Source organism: Pan paniscus, chromosome 2, assembly GCF_029289425.2.
Source record: "Pan paniscus chromosome 2, NHGRI_mPanPan1-v2.0_pri, whole genome shotgun sequence".
Classification (NCBI taxonomy): Eukaryota; Metazoa; Chordata; class Mammalia; order Primates; family Hominidae; genus Pan; species Pan paniscus.
This window is the reverse complement of record NC_085926.1, coordinates 109,576,402-109,599,945: the sequence shown is the minus strand read 5'-3', so window position 1 is coordinate 109,599,945 and position 23,544 is coordinate 109,576,402. Positions and strand designations below refer to the sequence as shown.

The window sequence follows — 23,544 nt, the reverse complement described above, 5'->3', positions numbered from 1 at the left end:
GGCTGTCATGGTTACTATCTATAAAATCACGGCTTTGTGAATTTTCACCTGAGCTTGTCTTGATGTGTGTTCCTCCTCCAGGAACTTTTAATCCTCCTGGGGAACATGTACCTTGTCAAGGAGCCAACTCTTTTACATAGGCTTTCTCTAGTGTTCCACCAACACCTGCCTCAGATTCTCACATAAAAAGGTAGAAATTATTTATTGGCTGATTTAAAGCAGCGGTGCTAAGTTAATTGAACATATTGTATTGAAATAAGAAAGACATGGAAAAACAGGTAGCTATGTTATAAAGGCAGAAAAAGTTTTAATAAACATATGTAGACTTAAACTTTTTGTCCTCATCTAAGATATTCCTTTTACTGCTAGTTAAATAAAATATTTGGATGTTGTTTGTCTAAATCAATTGTATTTCTTTTATTCTGGAAAATGTTACACTCCACCCCCTTGGAAGAAACAGATGAAGCATCAGAAAATGACATTTGGTAGGCAGAATGATGTTTTTCTTGGAATGAGAATCATTCTTAAATGCCAAGATCAACTTGGGCAATGACAATTTCTAATGTTCTTTGTTTTCTTTCTTTTTGTACCGAACTTATTTCCATTGATTAATTTCCTTACCTTCTTTTTCATCATGAAGAAAACTTCCATCTATAAACCATGTGATATTTGCTTTGGGAAATACATTCTTTAGTAAGCAGGTAAATCTTCTCTGGGGTAAAGACAGAAAAAGGATTATTTGCAAATTCCTAAGAAACTGGTACTCCTTACAACTTACTAACATTCATATAACATAAGTTGGCAAAAAAGAGTTTCTCCATTTTTAACTGAATAAATAGAAGGCAGTGTCTACTTTTAATATAGGTTGTGTTAGAACGTGCACTATAAATGGGCTATCTCCTATAGAGATGGTATAAATTTCTGGCTATACTCCTAGGTCAACTTAAGGATCTAGGACTATACTAATGTTCCAAGTCTGAATTCTGGGTTCTGTAAAAGAGAAATCTTAACTCTGTGTAGGCAGAATAAAATAATACTAAATGGAAACCAAAGAACAGAAGGAAGAAGCTATAGCAAACAGAGGCCAGAGAAGAATAGTCTGTTAGATTAAAAGCTCAAGGGGATCTACAAGCTGTTTCTGTGCCCCAAATAATGTACGACACTATTTGTAACAATCACAGAAAACGATTTATATAAATATCCTACTTTTTACTTGTGAAGCATTTTCCTAATTTTTAAAAACAATTTATTGGCTTAATCTTAAGGATAGGTAGAGCATGCCTTATTTTTGCCATTTGACCAATGGAAAAATCAAGGCACCCAGTGGTTCAAGGAAGTGGAAAACAGTTAATGGCACAATTAGAAACGATGTTTCCTTAATCTCAGTCCAACATATTTTTTAATAAAAATTGTATTGAAATAAAAAAATGAAAGAAGTAACTATATTATGAAAGCAGAGAACTTAGATGCAGGGCTAGTTATGTTTTATTTTCAATGCTATGTTTGTTCTTTGGGGGATGATACTTTCTTTTACAGTCTGGTGAAAATATCCAGCGAGAATTATTGGATTCCCACTGTTTTATCTGAGACTCTTCAAAATTATAATTCCTTTTATAATTACTTGTTTTCTCATCAAGAGATGTATATATTTTACATATGACCAGCCCTAGTTCTTAGTTCTCAGATATTTTCCACAATTAATGAATATACTAGTTAACATGTAAAGAACAATTAAATGTATGTGATGATTTGTGTGCCAATCCTCAGACTAGTTACTCCCAAGAAGTCTGGGCCTATAGAGCTGAGAAACCAAATTCGAGAATGCTAACTAACATTTTCCTGGTGAAATCCTACAGAAATTTACCATTTCTCAATACATTGCTACAGAAATCCCAATGAAACAAGAGAATTTCAGAGGGGGTTGTCTAGCATATCCAAGATGCTGGGTGGCAAACACCGTAGCTCCCAGTATTCCCATCCATTCAACACTTGCCTTTCCAGATAATGGGGATACATATATGGGCCAGGGATGCTAGTCTCTCCACTAAAAAATTAAAAGCAAAACCAGATCCTCTAAAATACATTCTTATTAAGTAAAGGAGAGTGTTCAGTTTAATTCAATAGATGCCAAAGATTGATTTTTATCTCCAGTTGGTCCAGGAAGAGATAAAAAGGTAAAGGAGGTAAAATGTTTTTTTTAAAAAAGAAAAAGATACAAAGTTTTGCATTAATCCAGTGACATTAACCATTCTTATGATTCATTTCCTTTCTCTTAGTTAACCCACCAAAGATGACGATATGGTAATATCAGGAGTAAGTGGGGGTGTTATTATTTTACGAAGGCAACTGGCTCACTGAAGAACTCTGGTTAACGTCTAAAAATTTTGAAAATATTTGACTTTCATGAATTCTCTGGGTTCAGATTTTCTGAAATGATCCAAATTTCAAACATTCTAGACTCTCTCTAGACTTTGTGTTCCAAGATTTGGTTTAGAAAAGTGGTTCATGTTCTAAAACTCCTCCCAGTCTCATTCCTATTTTAAATCTTTTCCCCCCATCTTTTTTTTCTATTTTAATTTAACTGTCAACCTCTACATATTTTCTGCTATGCCATTTCTTTTTCTTTTCTTTCTTTTTTTATTTTTATTTATTCATTTTATTTATTTATTTTTTTGAGACAGAGTCTCCCTCTGTCACCCAGGCTGGAGTGCAGTGGCATGATCTCGGCTTACTGCAACCTCCCCCTCCCGGGTTCAAGCAATTCTCTTGCTTCAGCCTCCCGAATAGCTGGGATTACAGGCGTGCACCACCACACCTGGCTAATTTTTGCATTTTTAGTAGAGACAGGGTTTCACAATGTTGGCCAAGCTGGCCACGAACTCCTGACCTCAAGTGATCCACCTGCCTCGGCCTCCCAAAGTGCTGGGACTACAGGCATGATCCATGGCTCCTGGCCTGCAATGCCATTTCTATCTTTCCTTTTATAACATGAAGTTTTTTCTTCTTCTATTGATACCTTCTTTAGTCTTCCTATCTCCTCTTGGTAGGTTTTCCTTCTCAATCTAAATATGTATACACACATATATATTATGCATATTATATATAATGTATGTATATATATAATATTTATGTGTGTATACATTTAATATTTCAGCCTTTCCCACTCTTCCTCCTTCAAATCGCTTACTTTACTTGAGAGGTTAGGTAATCTAGTCATCAAAAAAGAGAAGTAAGACTTGTAGGTGCTTGACTTACTGTTTTGCTGCATGACATATGCCAGGAACATCCTTTTCTTGGTGGTGGAGGGGGTGGAGAAAAGGTTTGCATCTGTGTCTAAGTGTTGCAGAAAAACCCAACAGGCACAGACACACCTACCTGGAAACAATGCTTCCCTAGAAGTGGGAGGAAACCAGAACTGGAGGTGCCCTCCTTCTGGGGGTAGGAGTCAGCTAATAGACATCCAAGGTGTGCAGGAGTGCTTTCACTCTGCACAGGAAAGATCAGAGAGAAGTCCAGAGCCTTGCCTGCTTGTAAGTACCCACTTGTGGCTGGGGGGAATTTCCTAACTGTTCACGGTTGCAAAGCTTGATTAAATAAAGCTCTCATTAGTTTAAGAAATGACCCAAGAAAGGAGAGAAAAGTCGGGCTGTTTTTAAATGTAATATGATTTTCCATTTACTTATTTATCTTTAAAATGAGGTAAAGAGCAAAACATCTGGAGTAAGTTGCCTCAGGAAGGTCTTATTGGCTGTTGGCTTTGCAGGTGATCCTGGTGGAGAAGGTGGAGTATGGTGAGCTGCTTGCTAAGGACAGCCAGGCAACACCGTGTTTGTGAAGATGTGCTCGACCTTCTCCTCTGTGCATCCCAGCTCCTCCTGCTGAAACAGCTGAGCTTGCTTTTTGGATTTCTTAGACTCCTGGCCTCCGAGAGACGCCTCTAAGGACAAACTGACCTTGCATTGGGAACTTTATTATCCAGATGCTCATAGGCTTTGTCTACTCTGGATTGCTTGTTGCAACAGTTCTTAGGAAGCAAGATTGTCTCCTGCACCAGCATCTGCCTGTGTTTGCTTTTACCTACTTTGAGCAAGACCCAGTGAGGCCCTAGCTCTGTTGGTCCTGAAAAGCCTGAACCCTGAGGCTGTTTCTCCTGCCTCCAAAGTGCAATTATAGGAAATAAGAAGCACAGAAACAGTGGAAACAACCAGGAGGAGAAACAAGAAAACCTAAAATTTTCAATATTCAAAAATACCTGTCGTGGTGGTTGATGCAGAAAACACTGAGTTCATCAAAGAGCTTTGTAATTATTGGACCAGAGAACCCCTTTGCTACAGGAACTGATATGTTTTGTCTTTCTGGCCTAGTCAAGGGAGGATAAGTAAGTATCTGGGGCATGGAAAGAATGCACTCTTGGGCTGTTTTGCTTGTATCTGACTCACCCCTGACTCTCCAGTGAAGCAGAAAGGAAGAAACCTCACACCACCCAGGTGTGGCCAGACTTTGGCCATTATTGTGAAACCCCAAGAGTTACCACAGGCCCTTCCCCAATATATATTTAATCTTGTGGTTCAAATAAGCTTTTGGCTCACATCTAAGCACATCATAAAGAACGCTGTAGAAGAGGTGACATGATGAGGCGGGAAGACGAGGAAGAGGAGGGAACAATGATGAAGGCAAAAGGGGACTTAGACATGAAGGAGGAGGAAGAGATTAGTGAGACAGGAGAACTGGTTGGCCCTTTTGTGAGTGCTATGCCCACTCCAATGCCCCACAACAAGGGCACCCGGTTCTCTGAGGCATGGGAGTATTTCCACCTAGCTCCTGCTCGTGCTGGGCACCATCCCAACCAGTATGCCACCTGCCGCCTGTGTGGCAGGCAGGTGAGCCGTGGCCCTGGGGTCAACGTGGGCACCACTGCACTGTGGAAGCATCTGAAAAGCATGCACAGAGAGGAGCTGGAGAAGAGTGGCCATGGTCAGGCTGGGCAGCGCCAGGATCCAAGGCCCCACGGGCCCCAGCTCCCCACGGGCATTGAGGGTGACTGGGGTAGGCTCCTGGAGCAGGTGGGCACCATGGCTTTGTGGGCCAGCCAAAGGGAAAAGGAGGTGCTTAGGAGGGAAAGGGCAGTGGAATGGCGGGAGAGGGCTGTGGAAAAAAGGGAGCGAGCCCTGGAGGAGGTGGAAAGGGCCATCCTGGAGATGAAGTGGAAGGTGAGAGCTGAGAAGGAGGCATGCCAGCGGGAGAAAGAGCTGCCTGCAGCAGTGCATCCCTTCCATTTTGTTTAAATTGGGCTTGGAGAATCTATTCTGAAAACATTGACTCTAGACTTGTAGAAAAGAGCCATTTTAGTTTCAACTCAAATGTAAAGCAAAGTAGTTTAGTGACATTTTGCTTTTATGTGAAATAGTGCACAGTATGAGTTAATCTGAGCAGGTCTGAATTGACCAAATGCTTATCTACGAGGTTCCTAGAGCTCTGCTGACCCTTGGCCAAAACTCTAAAATGTACCTATTAAAGATAAATGCTTTTACCAAAGTAAAACTCTGTGATTTGTTTCAGGGCAGAATGTACCAGCCAGTCAGCGTTGTTTAACAAAATAATCAGATTTTTGCCTAGCACTCGGTTTTGGTGGAGCTGACGATTTTGAGGGCTGAGGCTGGTTAGGTAGCTGGAATGTGCCTATGTGACCAGCTCACTTGCAGACACCCTGCCAGAAGCAGAGCTTAATCTTCCTAGGACTGAGGTCTTAGCACATGTACTGGTGGAGTTTCCAGACCACCAGTATGAATAAAAGCTTGTTCTGTGTGACCCAGCAAGTGGAAGGACAAAGAACTGTGAGCCTCAGATCTTTGGACCCTTCCAATGCATCTCTTTCTCCTGTTATTGCTGCGATGTATTTTCTTGCTTATATTAAAGTTGTTTCATCAGTATAATCTGAGTCCGGTGTGTCTTTTTAACAACCTAATGCTTAAACTAATTAATGTGTAATTAGCACAGAGAAATGAAAAACCTCTCAACTTACTTAAACATCCAGTATAGATTATATAAAACTTATTCATAAATAGTTAAAATATAATCTAATTTCATATTAAGGTTTGTCAAAGGAAAAGGAGTTAGTGAGGAAGAGCTGAAAGAAATTCAGAATGAAAAGAAGACAGAGATATAAAGGAAGTAAGGAGAAATAAAGAACAGAGGAAGGAAAGTTAGAAATAAATGGGATAGAGAAGAAATGCAAAGATGGGGAAGACAGACAGTGCTCTAGGGAAAATTTATCATGAAAATGGAAGAGAACATGACTGTCTGAATGAGGGAAGGATGGAGTACATTTTCTTAGATCCTGAAGTTAATTTTAATGAGTTAACTTGGTTTTGTTTTGTGCCTACAGACCAGTTATTTATTTGAACAGTAGGTTTTAGATTTTACTCGTACCTCTGAAATGCTAATTGCATGCCAATCCACTGTTCACCGATTTTTTTAAACTGTTTATCTTTAAATGTTCAGAGATGCTTTGAAAAAAGAGATCCTAACAGTCTATAGGGAGAGAATAATTTCCTGGGCTGCTGAAAGTATGCCTAAAATATTAATTTAGAAATAGAATAAAATCAAACTGGAAAGTACTCTGGCCTCTGCACTGGACCTGATATTTGTTATAGAAGATAGATTCCTCTATAACCACACCACCCTCCTCCAACCAAACACACACATTAAAAAACAAAACATAATGTGGGTTGGGAATGGGGATGGAGTGGGGAAAGAGCTTGGGAAGACAGGAATAGATAAAGACAGCATCCCATTATCTCAGAGATAGCCCAAGTACTTTGTGGGCACCAACCTCTCTGGAAGCAGAGGATGTCCTTGTGTAACAGTCGTGTCTTGCCTCCTTTGGCCCTGACCTATGTAGTTCACTCATATTCTTCCTAGACTTGCTAGGCAGCCCTCACTTCTAGATCTGTCTTCCCTAACAGCTGTTTGTAGAACAAACAAAAGTCCGAGCACCAGGCTTGTGAAATAACCAGGCCACACTGAAGTCCCGTCAATGTTCTTTTTTTATCTAGAGATCTGCCTGATATTAAAGATTTCATTTGTCATGTGGTCTCCCCACAGAGGTATGATGCCCTTTTAGAACCTTCTCTACCTGTGGTGCAAGCTCAGGTGCTCACCAGTGCAAGTGACGACGGCTGGACATTTGGACTCAGAACCTTATTGTGTTGCAAAAGATGCTAGGAAAAAAAAGGAGGCTGTAATACCTAATTATTTAAAAAATGAAAACCAAAACACATATTTTTGGAGTGGGGCTTAGGAAGCTTGAGGAAACCACAGGGTTCAAGCTTTGCAAAACCCAAACCAAATAAGCACAAATAATCAAATTCTGCACAAAGATGCTGGAGCTCTGCTGATGCCAACCAGTGTGGTATTTAGGTTCTGGTATCTTTTTTTTTTTTTTTTTAAGACGGAGTCTCACTCTCTTGCCAGGCTGGAGTGCAGTGGCGCGATCTTGGCTCACTGCAACCTCCGCCTCCTGGGTTCAAGCAATTCTTCTGCCTAAACCTCCTGAGTATCTGGGACTACAGGTGCGTGCCACCATGCCCAGCTAATTTTTGTATTTTTAGCAGAGACAAGGTTTCACCACGTTGGCCAGGATGGTCTGGATCTCTTGACCTCATGATCTGCCTACCTCGGCCTCCCAAAGTGTTGGGATTACAGGCGTGAGCCACTGCTCCTGGCCTCTGGTATCTGTTTTACATGGTTATTAATATTGTAGCCTCTCTTCCTTTGTAGGCAACTTAACCCCAAACTGCTTTTGTTTCCTATGTTTCATGACAGATAATTTTCTTTAGATTTTTTTTTCCTAATTTATTTCAAACATAACAAAGGTAGCGAGTGATATGAACAAGACCCATGGAGATGACGGGGCTAAAGTATAAAGCACAAGCATAAGAGTGAGAGACGTATGAGGCTTGTGGAAAGTCTGAACTGCTGAGTACACGCTAGAGCTTTTATGCATACCTCTTGTGCCTTCTTATGCTACATCATTAGCTGTGAGTTGAGGGGCTCTTTGGCTTGATATCTTTTGCTCTAATACAAAAACCTGCCACATGGAGGGGCCCTGAAATTTAGGTTAAAGACTCTTTTCTCATTGTAGTGCAGGAGTGAAGCTGTGTGTCAAATTGGAGCCCTGGCAAAATCTTGACTTTGGGAATGCATAAGATACAACATTCACAGGTGTGACACTCTCCTTAGACATCTACGGCATGTCCATGCCTGAGGGGCATCATGCTTTTGGGTCTTTTGTATTTTACAGAAATACTAAAATTAGCCATAAACTTTGTAAGTTTAACTAATAACACAGGAAGACACAGCTCACAACTGACCAAGTCCCCAGAGTATTTCCACACTGCGGGCTGCTAGTGTAGTGAACAGGTAGCAGAACCAGCGTGTGCATGTTGCCTTCAAGAATTTCTAAGGAATGAAGGAGGGGCAGGAAATTGCCAAGACCAAAAACTTGTGGTTGCTGGATGGTAGGTATTTTGCACACATTCTCTTACTTGATCCTTAACATCACCCTTGTGAAGTTGGAGCCATTGCCCTCATTTACTGTTGAGGAAGTTAAGGAACTGAGCTCTTAGGGGCCAGAGTTAATAAGTGCTGGAAGAGAATTCAAACCTAGTTCTATCAGATCCCACAGTCTGTATTCTGGGTTAAAAAAAATTATTCCGCAGTATCTGCTAGAATCAGTCACATAGCTGATTTATGAACGTAAGAGAGTGAGTAAATGATAAATAGTGGGTAGGGAAGAAATATTCCTGAAATGTATACTATGTGCCATGAACTCCATTAGAGTATAAATTTAATCTTCCTAAGAACCCTCCGAAGTATTTGTTATTATTCCAGTTTTAGATATGAGTTAGCTGAGGCTCGTGGAGGTTAATTAATTGATGAGGTATGTTACCAGCTAAGTAGTTGAATTAGAATTTGACACTTGTGCTATCTGACCCTGAAGCATGATATCCTTCCATCATAATAATACTATTCTGCCTGGATACAGGCACACTAAATATGCATCCCAGCTCTGCCCCTTATTAGCGACTCAGCCAGTTGTTAAGACTTTCCAGGCCCCAATTTCTCATCTGTAAAATGACAGATGCCCTATCTATTTCAGAGGCTCACTGGGAGCAGCACAAGATAAAAGTATGTGAAAGGACTTTGAAGAGTTAATAAATTATTAAAAATACAGCAGGGATTGTAAGAATATTAGAGTGAGGAGTTACTAATGTTTGGCAAGATCTGAAAAGATCCATAGACAAGCCATGTCCTGTAGCTGGTTATGTGTGATTGGAGAAAGATTACTCACTAATTCTCTAGGAAGGAAAATTCTCTGGTTTTCTTAGTTAGCACTAAAGCAAGGGTAGAGAAGAGGAACTTTTATGGCATATTAGGTAAAGTTTTTTTTTTTTTTTTTTAAACTGGGATTCTTGGATCCAATTTATGGTCCTATATCTGGATTGAGCCCATATTACCTGTAAACACTGGCACCAAGAATCTATTAGAGATCCTTATAAAAAACAAAAACAGGCCCGGCATGGTGGCTCATGCCTGTAATCCCAGCACTCTGGGAGGCCGAGGCGCGCGGATCATGAGGTCAGGACATCGAGACCACCCTGGTTGACACGGTGAAACCCCATCTCTACTAAAAATACAAAAAATTAGCCAGGCATGGTGGCAGGCGCCTGTAATCCCAGCTACTCAGGAGGCTGAGGCAGGAGAATAGCGTGAACCCAGGAGGCGGAGCTTGCAGTGAGCAGAGATCGCGGCACTGGACTCCAGCCTGGGTGACAGAGTGAGACTCATCTCAAAAAAAAAAAAAAGAAAAAAAAAGAAACAAAAACACCTACCAAAAGCTGTATGATTAGCTTATTTTTGAAATGTAAACTATTGAAATGAAGTTCACTAATACACTTAGAAATTAAGTTACGACACAGCAAAAATGATTAAATCTTTTGCTGTATAATCAAGATTATAATAGCAGTGATATGGTTTGGCTGTGTCCTCACCCAAATCTCATCTTGAACTCCCAGTGAGAGGTAACTGAATCATGGGGGCAGGTCTTTCCCATGCTGTTTTTGTGACAGTGAGTAAGTCTCATGAGATCTGATGGTTATTATAACCTTTTTCCTGTATAAATTACCCAGTCTTGGGTATGTCTTTATCAGTAGTATGAAAATGGACTAATACAGTAAATTGGTATCAGAAGAGTGGGGCACTGCTGAAAAAATACCCAAAAATGTGGATGCAACTTTGGAACTGGGTAACAGGCAGAGGTTGGAACAGTTTGGTGGGTTCAGAAGAAGACAGGAAAATATGGGAAAGTTTGGAACTTCCTAGAGACTTGCTGAATGGCTTTAACAAAAATGCCAATAGTAATATGAACAATAAGGTCCAGGCTGAGGTTGTCTCAGATGGAGATGAGGAACTTGTTGGGAACTGGAGGAAAGATGACTCTTGTTATGTTTTAGTTAAGAGACTGGTGGCATTTTGCCCCTACCCTAGAGATCTGTGGAACTTCGAACTTAAGATAGATGATTTAGGATATCTGGCAGAAAAAATTTCTAAGCAGCAAAGCATGCAAGAGGTAACTTGGGTGCTGTTAAAGGCATTCAGTTTCAAAAGATAAACAGAGAATAAAAGTTTGGAAAATTTGTAGCCTGACAATGTGATAGAAAAGAAAATCCCATTTTCTGGAGAGAAAATCAAACTGGCTGCAGAAATTTGCATAAGTAACAAGGAGCTGAATGTTAATCATCAAGGCAATGGGGAAAATGTTTCCAGGGTATGTTGGAGACTTTTGCAGCAGCCCCTCCTTCAGAGGCCCAGAGGTTTAGGAGGAAAAAATGGATTTGTGGGTGATGCCCCAGGTCCCCATGCTGTGCACAGTCTTGGGACTTGGTGCCCTGTGTCCTAGCCACTCCAGCCATAACTGAAAGGGGCCAAGGGTACAGCTTGGGCTGCTGCTTCAGAGGGTGGAAGTCCCAAGCCTTGGAAGCTTCCATGTGGTGTTCAGCCTGTAGGTGCACAGAAGTCAAGAATTGAGGTTTGGGAACCTCTGCCTAGATTTCAGAAGATGTATGGAAATGCCTGGATGCCCAGGCAAAAGTTTGCTGCAGGCGGGGCCCTCATGGAGAAGCCCAGCTAGGGCAGTGCAAAAGGAAGATGTGGGGTTGGAGGCCCCACATGTAGTCCCCACTATGCTACTGCCTAGTGGAGCTGTGAGAAGAGGACCACCATTCTTCAGATCCCAGAATGGTAGATCCATGACAGCTTGCACTGTGTGCCTGGAGAAGCTGCAGAAACTCATCATCAGACCATGGAAGCAGCCAGGAGGGAGGCTGTATCCTGCAAAGCCACACTGGCAGAGCTTGTGTCCCTAATGGGACACCACCTAGCAGAGATGTGAGAAGAGGACCACCATCCTTCAGACCACAGAATGGTAGATCCACCAACAGCTTGCACTGTGTGCCTGGAAAAGCTGCAGACACTCAATGCCAGCCTGTGAAAACAGCCAGGAGGGGAGCTATACCCTGCAAAGCCACAGGGGTGGAGCTGCCTAAGACTATGGGAACCCACCTCTTGCATCTGCATGACGTGGATATGAGTCTTGGAGTCAAAGGAGATCATTTTGGAGCCTTAAGATTTGACTGCCCTGCTGGATTTCAGACTTGTTTTGGCCAATGTCTTCCATTTGGAATGGCTGTATTTATCCAATACCTGTACTCCATTGTATCTAGGATGTAACTAACATGCTTTTGATTTTACAGGTTCATAGGCAGAAGGGACTTGCCTTATCTCAGATGAGACTTTGGACTCTGGACTTTTGAGTTAATGCTGCAGTGAGTTAAGACTTTGGGGGACTGTTGGAAAGGAATGATTGGTTTTGAAATGTGAGGACATGAGATTTGGGAGAGGTCAGAAGTGTAATGATATGGTTTGGCTCTGTCACCACCCAAATCTAATCTCGAATTCCCACGTGTTGTGGGAGGGACCTGGTGGGAGGTAAGTGAAGCATGGGGACTTTCCTGTGCTGTTCTCATGATAGTGAGTAAGTCTCATGAGAGCTGATGGTTATTATAAGGGGGAGTTTTCCTGCACATTGTCTTTTTGCCCTCTGCCATCCATGTAAGACATGATGTGCTCCTTCTTGCCTTCCGCCATGATTGTCAGGCTTCCCCAGCTATGTGCAACTGTAAGTCCAATTAAACTCTTTTCCCTGTATAAATTACCCAGTCTTGGGTATGTCTTTATTGGCAGCATGAAAATGGACTAATACAAGCAGTTACCTAACAGACTAATATATGAAACTGGCAAAAGACACAACTACTCGGAAGTTATTTTTCCAAGTCATGCAAAACCATCTCAAAGAATCTAAGCTATGATTTATATGCAATTATCAAATTAAATGACTAATATTCAGTAAGACCAGAGATTGTAAGTTATTTAATGTTATTGGTGCGAGAAGAAACTAGAATGAATATAATTTTCTCTCACCCCATGTAATAGAAAATGTTAGAGAATTAATGAGTATATTTTTTACTTAGGGTTTTTAAAAGCTTGGCTAAAGTCATAAGGCCACAAGACAGTTGATTAACGCAGATAATAACAATAAAAACAAGAACAATAATGTTTATTAAACACTTAATATATGCCACACACTGTACTTAGATTTTTTCATACATTATTTAATTTTTAAAAACAGCAACAATGTGAAGATACTATTATTATTCAATTCATATAGATGGGGAAACTGACTGCAAAGACATGAAGTAATTTGCCCAAGGTCACAGCTCGCAAGAGAAAGAGTGAGAAATTGAGTCCAGATCCTAGTGACTAGAGGCTGGTAACTACCACCCAGAAGAAGTTAAGTCAGAGGTCCCTATTCAATTTTCTTTTTTCTCCTGCCCTTCTTCATTACTACCAAAGACATACCCAGGGTTCTGCACGAGTACAGGAGGGCATATCTCCTCCTGTCACTTTGAAATAAAAAAATGGGAAAGTGGGTAAAGGAAATGGATTAAAACAAATTAAACATTAGCTGAGCAAAAGCCTCCTTCTTACACCAGGGCTCACACAGCTTTCTGCCCTACTTTGTCCTCACTATCCACCTGAATTTTTATAAAAGGGAAGTTTAAACAATTGTGACTATTTTTTTTCTGAGAAATTTAAGGACTAAAAGTGCACATCAAACATTCTGAGAGCCCTTAGTCTAAAAGTAAAAATTCCCATTCACTTTCTAGAAACAACCCAGCTTCCCTTCATCCCTATTAGCAGTTAATTGGTCAAGGGCCAAGGAGTAAAGTTCTTTGAGAGAACATTCCTGGCAACTATGCAACCTGACACACCTTACATGTAATACTGTAGATTTTCAAAGGCTTTTATGTGACTCACCTCTACCAAGACATCCGTGGAGTTATTTTCCACAATCACAGGGATTTCTGGTTTAGCTTAAAGGCAAATAAAACATAATTAGTGACACCAAATGTCATCCTACCTGGCCACTAGTGTGTGTATGTGTGTGTGTGTCTATAAGCATCTTCATTCATTAAATATTAATATTTATAAATTAATATTTATTAATATAATACTGCCAGGCCCACTGTGTACCTGGCAGTATGCTAGAGGCTTAGGAAACAAATGTGGACAAATAATATTCACTGTTCTTAAGAAATCTACAGTTTCATGGGAATACAGATAAACAAACTGGAAGTTATAATACACTGAGATAAGTGCAATGATTAAGGACATGTAGGATTTGAAGACAGTTTTTTTTTTTTTTTTTTTTTTTCTTTTTTATTGATCATTCTTGGGTGTTTCTCGCAGAGGGGGATTTGGCAGGGTCACAGGACAATAGTGGAGGGAAGGTCAGCAGATAAACAAGTGAACAAAGTTCTCTGGTTTTCCTAGGCAGAGGACCCTGCGGCCTTCCGCAGTGTTTGTGTCCCTGGGTACTTGAGATTAAGGAGTGGTGATGACTCTTAACGAACATGCTGCCTTCAAGCATCTGTTTAACAAAGCACATCTTGCACCGCCCTTAATCCATTCAACCCTGAGTGGATACAGCACATGTTTCAGAGAGCACAGGGTTGGGGGTAAGGTCACAGATCAACAGGATCCCAAGGCAGAAGAATTTTTCTTAGTACAGAACAAAATGAAAAGTCTCCCATGTCTACCTCTTTCTACACAGACACAGCAACCATCCGATTTCTCAATCTTTTCCCCACCTTTCCCCCCTTTCTATTCCACAAAACCGCCATTGTCTTCATGGCCCGTTCTCAATGAGCTGTTGAGTACACCTCCCAGATGGGGTGGTGGCCGGGCAGAGGAGCTCCTCACTTCCCAGTAGGGGCGGCCGGGCAGAAGCGCCCCTCACCTCCCGGACAGGGCGGCTGGCCGGGCGGGGGGCTGACCCCCCCCACCTCCCTCCCGGACGGGGCGGCTGGCCGGGCGGGGGGCTGACCCCCCACCTCCCTCCCGGACAGGGCGGCTGGCCGGGCAGAGGGGCTCCTCACTTCCCAGTAGGGGCGGCCAGGCAGAGGTGCCCCTCACTTCCCCGACGGGGCGGCTGGCCCGGCGGGGGGCTGACCCCCCCACCTCCCTCCCGGAGGGGGCGGCTGGCCGGGCAGAGGGGCTCCTCACTTCCCTGTAGGGGCGGCCGGGCAGAGGCGCCCCTCACCTCCCGGACAGGGTGGCTGGCCGGGCGGGGGGCTGATCCCCCCACCTCCCTCCCGGACGGGGCGGCTGGCCGGGTGGGGGGCTGACCCCCCCACCTCCCTCCCGGACGGGGCGGCTGGCCGGGCGGGGGGCTGACCCCCCACCTCCCTCCCGGACGGGGCGGCTGGCCGGGCGGGGGGCTGACCCCCCCACCTCCCTCCCGGACGGGGCGGCTGGCCGGGCGGGGGGCTGACCCCCCCACCTCCCTCCCGGACGGGGCGGCTGGCCGGGCGGGGGGCTGACCCCCCCACCTCCCTCCCGGACGGGGCGGCTGGCCGGGCGGGGGGCTGACCCCCCACCTCCCTCCCGGACGGGGCGGCTGGCCGGGCGGGGGGCTGACCCCCCCACCTCCCTCCCGGACGGGGCGGCTGGCCGGGCGGGGGGCTGACCCCCCCACCTCCCTCCCGGACGGGGCGGCTGGCCAGGCAGAGGGGCTCCTCACTTCCCAGAAGGGGCGGCCGGGCAGAGGCGCCCCTCACCTCCCGGATGGGGCGGCTGGCCAGGCGGGGGGCTAACCCCCCCACCTCCCTCCCGGACGGGGCGGCTGGCCGGGCTGGGGGCTGACCCCCCCACCTCCCTCCCAGACAGAGCGGCTGGCCGGGCAGAGGGGCTCCTCACTTCCCAGTAGGGGCGGCCGGGCAGAGGCGCCCCCCCCACCTCCTGGACAGGGCGGCTGGCCGGGCAGGGGGCTGATCCCCCCACCTCCCTCCCGGATGGGGCGGCTGGCCAGGCGGGGGGCTGATCCCCCCACCTCCCTCCCGGACGGGGCGGCTGGCCGGGCGGGGGGCTGACCCCCCCACCTCCCTCCCGGATGGGGCGGCTGGCCGGGAGGGGGGCTGACCCCCCCACCTCCCTCCCGGACGGGGCGGCTGGCCGGGCAGAGGGGCTCCTCACTTCCCGGTAGGGGCAGCCGGGCAGAGGTGCCCCTCACCTCCCGGACGGGGCGGCTGGCCAGGCGGGGGGCTGACCCCCCCACCTCCCTCCCAGATGAGGAGGGAGGACGCTCCTCACTTCTCAGACGGGGTGGCTGCCGGGCGGAGGGGCTCCTCACTTCTCAGACGGGGCGGTTGCCAGGCAGAGGGTCTCCTCACTTCTCAGACAGGGCGGCCGGGCAGAGACACTCCTCACATCCCGGACGGGGCAGCAGGGCAGAGGTGCTCCCCACATCTCAGATGATGGGCGGCTGGGCAGAGACGCTCCTCACTTCCCAGATGTGATGGCGGCCGGGAAGAGGCGCTCCTCACTTCCTAGATGGGATGGCGGCCGGGCAGAGACGCTCCTCACTTTCCAGACTGGGCAGCCAGGCAGAGGGGCTCCTCACATCCCAGACGATGGGCAGTCAGGCGGAGACGCTCCTCACTTCCCAGACGGGGTGGCTGCCAGGCAGAGGCTGCAATCTCGGCACTTAGGGAGGCCAAGGCAGGCGGCTGGGAGGTGGTTGTAGCGAGCCGAGATCACGCCACTGCACTCCAGCCTGGGCGCCATTGAGCACTGAGTTAACGAGACTCCGTCTGCAATCCCGGCACCTCGGGAGGCCGAGGCTGGCGGATCACTCGCGGTTAGGAGCTGGAGACCAGCCCAGCTGACACATCGAAACCCCGTCTCCACCAAAAAAATTCGAAAACCAGTCAGGCGTGGCGGCGCACGCCTGCAATCGCAGGCACTCGGCAGGCTGAGGCAGGAGAATCGGGCAGGGAGGTTGCAGTGAGCTGAGATGGCAGCAGTACCGTCCAGCTTCGGCTCGGCATCAGAGGGAGACCGTGGAAAGAGGGGAGAGGGGAGAGGGGAGAGGGGAGAGGGGAGACGGGGGAGGGGGGAGGGGAGAGGGGAGAGGGGAGAGGGGAGAGGGGAGAGGGGAGAGGGAGCTCTATCTACCACACAGTCCTTCTCTGAATATGCCTTAACTCTTCTGAAGACAGCTTTTAAATAAATTTTCTAACCTAACCTTGGAGGATAGGAGGAGGCTTTTGGAAGATGTGATGTAGTTATCAGTGATGAGTCAAGTAAAATTGGGAATGTGGAAGACTGGTAGTGCAAGCAGAGGATGGGTGGTGGGGAGGGAGAGAAAAGAGCAATGTTCTACGTGTCCAAAGGCTTATGATATGGTTCGGCTGTGTCCTCACTCAAATCTCAACTTGAATTATATCTCCCAGAATTCCCATGTGTTGTGGAAGAGACCCAGCGAGAGGTAATTGAATCACGGGGGCTGGTCTTTCCCATGCTATTCTCATGATAGTGAATACGTTTCATGAGATCTGGTGGGTCTATCAGGGATTTCCGCCTTTGCTTCTCCCCATTTTTCTCTTCCCATTGCTGTGTAAGAAGTGCCTTTCACCATGCACCATGATTCTGAGGCCTCCCCAGCCATGTGGAACTGTAAGCCCAATTAAACTTCTTTTTCTTCCCAGGCTTGGGTATGTCTTTATCAGCAGTGTGAAAACAGACTAATACAGTAAATTAGTACCAGTACAGTCGAGTGTTGCTGAAAAGATACCCAAAAATGTGGATGCAACTTTGGAACTGGGTAACAGGCAGAGGATGAAACAGTTTGGAGGGCTCAGAAGAAGACAAGAAAATGTTGTAAAGTTTGGAACCTCCTGGAGATTTGTTGAATCACTTTGACAAAAATGCTGATGGTGATATGAACAATAAGGTTGAGTCTGAAGTGGTCTCAGATAGAGATGAGGAACTTGTTGGGAACTGGAGCAAAGGTGACTCTTGTTATCTTTTAGCAAAGAGACTGGCAGCATTTTGCCTATGCCCTAGAGATTTGTGGAACTTTGAACTTACGAGAGATGATTTAGGGTGTCTGGCAGGAGAAATTTCTAAGCAGCAAAGCATTCGAGAGGTGTATTGGGTGCTGTTAAAGGCACTCAGTTTTATAAGGGAAGCAGAGCATGAAAGTTTGGAAAATTTGCAGCCTGACTATGCAATAGAAAAGAGAAACCCATTTTCTAGGGAGAAATTCAAGCTGGCTGCAGAAATTTGCATAAGTAGGAAGAAGCCTAATGTTAATCTCCAAGACCATGGGGAAAATGTCTCCAGGCCATCTCAGAGACCTTCACAGCAGCCCCTCCCATCACAGTCCCAGAGGCCCAGGAGGAAAAAGTGGTTTCCTGGGCTGGGCCCAGGGTCCCCTTGCTGTGTGCAGCCTCGGGACTTGGTGCCCTGTGTCCCAGCCATTCCAGCTATGGCTGAAAGGGGCCAACGTGCAGCTTGGGCCATTGCTTCTAAAAGTGTGGAAGCCCCAAGCCTTGGCAGCTTCCACATGGTGTTGAGCCTGTGCGTGCAGAGAAGTCAAGAATTGAGGTTTGGGAACATCTGCCTAGATTTCAGAAGATTTATGGAAATGTCTGAATACCCAGCAAAAGTTTGCTGCAAGGGCAGGGCCCTCATGAAGAACCTCTGCTAGGGCAGTGCAGAAGGGAAATGTGGGGTTGGAGCTCCCACACAGAGTCCCTAATGGGGCACTGACTAGTGGAGCTGTGAGAAGAGGGCCACCATCCTCCAGACCCCAGAATGGTAGATCCACCAACAGATTGCGCTGTGCTCCTGAAAAAGCGGCAGACACTCAACACTAGCCTGTGAAAGTAGCCAGGAGGGATGCTGTACCCTGTAAAGCCACAGGGGTGGAACTGCCTAAGACCATGGGAACCTACCTCTTGCATCTGTGTGACCCAGATGCAAGACATAGAGTCAAAGGAGATCATTTTGGAACTTTAAGATTTGACTGCCCTTTTGGATTTTGGACTTGCATGGGGCCTGTAGCCCCTTTGTTTTGGCCAATTTCTCCCATTTAGAATGGTTGTATTTACTGAATGCTTATACCCCCATTATATCTAGAAAGTAACTAACTTGCGTCTGATTTTACAGGCTCATAGGCAGAAGGGACTTGCCTTGTCTCAGATGGGACTTTGGACTTGGACTTTTGGGTTAATGCTGAAATGGGTTGAGAATTTGGGGGACTGTTGGGAAGGCATGATTGATTTTGAAATGTCAGGACATGAGATTTGGGACAGGTCATGGGTGAAATTATATGGTTTGGCTGTGTCCCCACCCAAATCTCAACTTGAATTGTGTCTCCCAGAAGGGACCTGGTGGGAGGCAATTGAATCATGAGGGCTGGTCTTTACCATGCTATTCTCATGATAGTGAATAAGTCTCATGAGATCTAATGGGTTTATCAGGCATTTATGCTTTTGATTTTCCTCATTTTTCTGTTGCTGCTGCCATGTAAGAAGTGCCTTTCACCTCCTGCCATGATTCTGAGCCTCCCCAGCCATGTGGAACTGTAAGTCCAACTAAACCTCTTTTTCTTCCCAGTTTTGGGTATGTCTTTATCAGCAGCATGAAAATGGACTAATGCAGCTTAGAAATAAAGTCTCATTATAAAGGTCCCTGAAGTGGAGCAGAGAAACACTTGATTCTTGTTTGGTTGCTTGGCACTAGGAAATATCAGGGAATATTTCAGTGATTTTGTTGTTTTACTAGATTTTAAGTGCCTCTGAGCCAGTATTTTATCAATTTCTTCATCTCCAGCACTTAACTGTGCCCAGCACAAACTAGACATTAAGTACATCGTGTTGAACAGAAGTGGCTTCAAGTAAATTCTTGAGCACAGCAAACACAGCCTTCTATGACTCAGTGGAAAGAATGCTAAACTTCCAGTCACAGATGCTGTCAGTGCCTGCTACAGCCACTAGCCATTTACCTTGGCATACTGAAGATCTCTTACTGGGATAACTCTTTGATGACTAGATGACTCTTTGCATAATGATTTATTGAGATTATGGGAGTACACTTAGTCCACAAGTAGTAAAAACTGGGAGTCCCAGAGAGTTAATAGTGATAACAGATGGAGAGATGGTAGATGAATACCCCAGCTTTCTTGCCCTTCATGTGGGATAACTCTGATGTGTGTTCTATGCTGTCTCCCAGTAAGATGAGCTCTAAACCTATGGTGCTAACTGATATAATCTTGTACATTTTCTTATCTTCCTTCCCTTCCCTGAGTCACTTTCTCACTCCTTTTCTGATGTTTCCCAGGATGGCCTTTCAAATAAATTAACCCCAATCCTTATCTCGATGTTTTATTTCAGGGGAACCCAAAACCAAGATATAACCTGAAACACTAATGGATGGAGAGGTATCTCTTACCTCCTGTTAACAAATACCAGCAGAATAAAAGCCCTGAAAGAAAGAACAACTACTAAAAATTGCAGAGGTGACAGGGTGAGACAGATTTTATTTGAGGCTGAGGACAATCAGATTTGGAATTTAGGAGTGGAACAGAACCCTGTGATGGGCAGGTGACTCCCTGCCAAGGAAAGGAAAACCAAAGGAGACCAGTGAAGGAGATGCAGGAAGTGGCAAAATTGCTGGAGTAGCCCCTCTTGTCCCTGGTCTGTTAAACAATGAAGAGTTGAGCAATGGGCATTGTTTGGGAAGAAGAAATATGCTGGATTTAAGGCATGTGGAATAGATCTAATATATATTTGGGTATTGATTTCAAGATTTTCATGGGTGTTTTGGGGAGACTTATTCTATATGAGGAATCACCAAGGGATGTAAAGTAGGTTCTTATATGTGGTCAGGGCCACAATATATACTTGGGTAACACCTCAAAATAGGTTAAGGACTGGATGAGACTCCACCCAAACACAACCCCCCCAGCCAATTTACTAAATGCAAAAACCCAGAAGCATGAAAAATCTAATTTTCTGAACAAGCAGGCAGGTTTTCATATTTTTAAGCATCCACCAAAAGGACTTCAAAGAAGAAACAAGAGAAATGTAGAGACAAAGAGCTGTAGAATCCAATAGGGTGATAAAAATGAGAAATAAAAGGGTGAAAAACATTTAAGATCAAGATAGAGGTATTTTAATGCAGCAAAGAGATACAGGACACAGCATAAATGTTGACAAGGCAATTAGATCAAGTTATGATGCAAAAAGTCTTGATCAATAGGGGACACAGCTTGCCTAGATTAAAATTGATATTTCTTTCCACATTGAGGATGGCTGCCTTCATTGGTTTGACAATAGACCAGATGAAGCAGTTTCATGTTTGCACTAAGACAGTCACAGCCTGGTAAATAAACAAATGGTGATAGCAAAAGAGATGAACAGCTTGTTTCCAACTCTTCACAGGACACTGTTTAGGCTCCGTAAGGAACCTGATCATCAGGGATGATTATTGCCTAGTCCATCCCTGAGGAGAGATGAAGAGAAAGAGAAGAGGGAGGATGCAGAGGGAAGGGGAGGACAGAGGAGGGAAGGGGGAGGCAATTTTGTGTTTTCTTCAAAATACTAAATTGTATGACTGCCAATAATAAGGCAATACAATTCCAAATAATTTTTTTTTTGCTTGCTCTGCCCTTTAGAGAATTGAGGAACAATCTAGCAGCCTGTGTCCATAGGTTTGTGAAGTTATTTTCTCTTTGTTTATCTCATTTTCAAAAATAATTAATTGTCTATCCACCTCACTGCTATTCTCTTTGCCTTCTTTAAAATTGATTTTCTAAAAAACACAGATCTTTGTCACAAAAAATGAAAAAAACATCCAAAGGCAGAGGCTTCCCTTCATTAATGGTGTTTATTAATTAGTGGTACTTCCTTGTACCACTGGGGAAAATAGAATTTCAACCTTTCCTCCTTAAATTGGCACCCTGCAGGTAGTCTGCATTTTGAGTGAGGCCACAGTGGATTTCACAGCTCAGCTCCACACTCCTGAGAGTGCAGGTTCAGAGGGCCTTTCCTAAAGGCTCCTTTGCTGGAAGGGCTGGACCTGGATGGTCTCACCCCAGCTGGGCCTTGGCAGGATAGCAGGGGAGGAGGAACTTCTGCAGTTTCTCTGGGGCTATATTTATCACCTTCCTTTTCTCACTGACTTTACTCCACCTTGCTCAAGCAAGCAACTAAGATAATTAGACAACCAAGCAATTAGACTTTGGCAGTTACAATTAAAGAGATTTCCAGTATTCTGAGAAATATTAGCATTGTAAATAAGATAGTGGTCACCAGGAAATTGATCTGTCTGTTATGGTTTGAATGTCCACTCCAAAATTCATATTGAAACTTAATCTCCAGTGTGGCAGTATTGAGAACTGGGGCCTTTCAGAGGTGATTGAATCATGAGGTCTCTGCCCTTATGAATAAGATTAATCCATTGATGGATTAATGGGTTACTGGAGTCATGAGTTATAATGGGAGGGAAACTGGTGGCCTTATAATAAGAGGAAGAGAGACCTGAGTTAGCACATTAGCAAACTCTGTCCCCTCGCCATGTGATACCGTGTGCCACCTTGGGATTCTTCAGAGAGTCCCCATCAGCAAGAAGGCTCTTACCAGATGCATCCCCTCGACCTTGGACTTAGCCTCCATAACTGTAAGTAATAAATTCCTTTTCTTTACAAATTACTCAGTTTCAGGTATTTCATTGTAAGCAACAGAAAACTGACCAATACAGAAAATTATTGATTTCTGTATGATTTTATTCTGTTAACGGAATCATCATTCTTTAGCATCCTACCCTCAGCCCCTTGCCCAACAAGAATGACAAGTATCCAGGGAAACAGACTCCAGCACTGTTACCCACATGTGGCTGCTCTGCAGCATAATAGGGTGCTTCCTCTTCAAGAAAGAGCAGGGCAGGAGACAGGAGGATGCCAGTGAGTCTGTAGAACAAAAGCCCTTACCAAAAACCTTGACTGTGGTGGAGCTCCTCAAGATTTTGTTAGGACCGACTCTAATGTGGCAAGAGAACTTCCGCCCATCATCGAAGATTTGGACTGGAGAGAGGTGGAGTCTGTAGTCTGTACCAAGCTTGATTCTATCTTTAAGTAATGTGGAATTGCTGATGAGGTGATTTTGGGAGATAAGTGTTTCCTGAGTTCCATTATCCTCCTGGTGAGAAAAATTGTTACCAGTTATTGAGTCCTCAACTGTGCCAGCTCTGAACTAGGCATTCGACAAGCACTGATTCATTTATTTTTTGTAAAGTAGAGAGGAAGAATGAAGGATTGAAATTAGAAGACATTCAGTATATTACTAGAGAAAGTATGATACACTTGACTTTCAGTTAAAAAACTATTGTTACCCTCTCCTAACAAATGGAAACATTCTGTTCTTCTGACTAGACCTTCTCCTTCATAATCTTCTAGGAACTGTATACCTGGAGCAGGATTTGGGGTTTGGAATGGGCAGGACTAATGGCAGATTTTAATTTTCATTTAAGAAGTTCTGACATCTTACTGCTAAGATGAGAAGACTGTATCAGTGTGAAGATTTCATAAAATCTTCATTTAAACTGGATGATTACAGCTATCCCTAAATTCCTTTAGAAAATGACTCTTTTCAGCTCCTCCCCAAGCCTGGACTAGGATCAGGTAAAGTGGCATTCTCAAAGTCTTGCAAGTGAAATGTTGACACCCAACAGTGAGTACCTCCTTAAATTTTGTGCCCTGGGCAGCTCCTTGCCTCCTTTCACAGCCTTGTTCTGGTCCTAACCTTATTCCCTTTCTTCTGTGTTTGTGTTAGCTTCAAAGAGGATGCATGAAGAGTAGCCTGAAAATGTTACTCTGAATTTTGGAGATCAGAGTATATTTGAGGTACTTGGTTCTTCTATCCCATATCCTTTCTTCGGTCTGTGATGAAAAGCCCTATTATTCTCTCTGTGCCTGGAATTTTTTTGGACAAACTCCCTGGGGTGTCACAGTGTTGGTTGATGTCAATAAAAGTGCTCACTAGGGGCCCAGTAAGGAGGGGATTCTTGACGGGCACAAGG

The 23,544-nt window shown here is 44.7% G+C and overlaps 2 protein-coding genes across 2 annotated transcripts in view; one reads left to right on the top strand and one right to left on the bottom strand.

Annotated features, from left to right (window-relative positions):
- The window catches only part of CD96 (CD96 molecule), a 106,700-nt gene that overhangs the window by 51,059 nt on the left and 32,097 nt on the right, over positions 1 to 23,544 (bottom strand). The window contains exons 6-8 of the mRNA XM_055110268.1: positions 22,457 to 22,664; positions 13,438 to 13,493; positions 622 to 712 (exon numbers count right to left, since the gene is read on the bottom strand). Of these exons, the coding sequence (XP_054966243.1) occupies positions 622 to 712; positions 13,438 to 13,493; positions 22,457 to 22,664 (355 nt within the window). The remainder of the gene's footprint in view (positions 1 to 621; positions 713 to 13,437; positions 13,494 to 22,456; positions 22,665 to 23,544) is intronic.
- On the top strand, positions 3,345 to 5,930 carry ZBED2 (zinc finger BED-type containing 2). The gene is made up of 2 exons (XM_024928463.5): positions 3,345 to 3,530; positions 3,764 to 5,930. The coding sequence occupies exon 2, from the start codon at positions 4,629 to 4,631 to the stop codon at positions 5,283 to 5,285; it is 657 nt and encodes a 218-aa protein (XP_024784231.1). The 5' UTR covers positions 3,345 to 3,530; positions 3,764 to 4,628; the 3' UTR covers positions 5,286 to 5,930.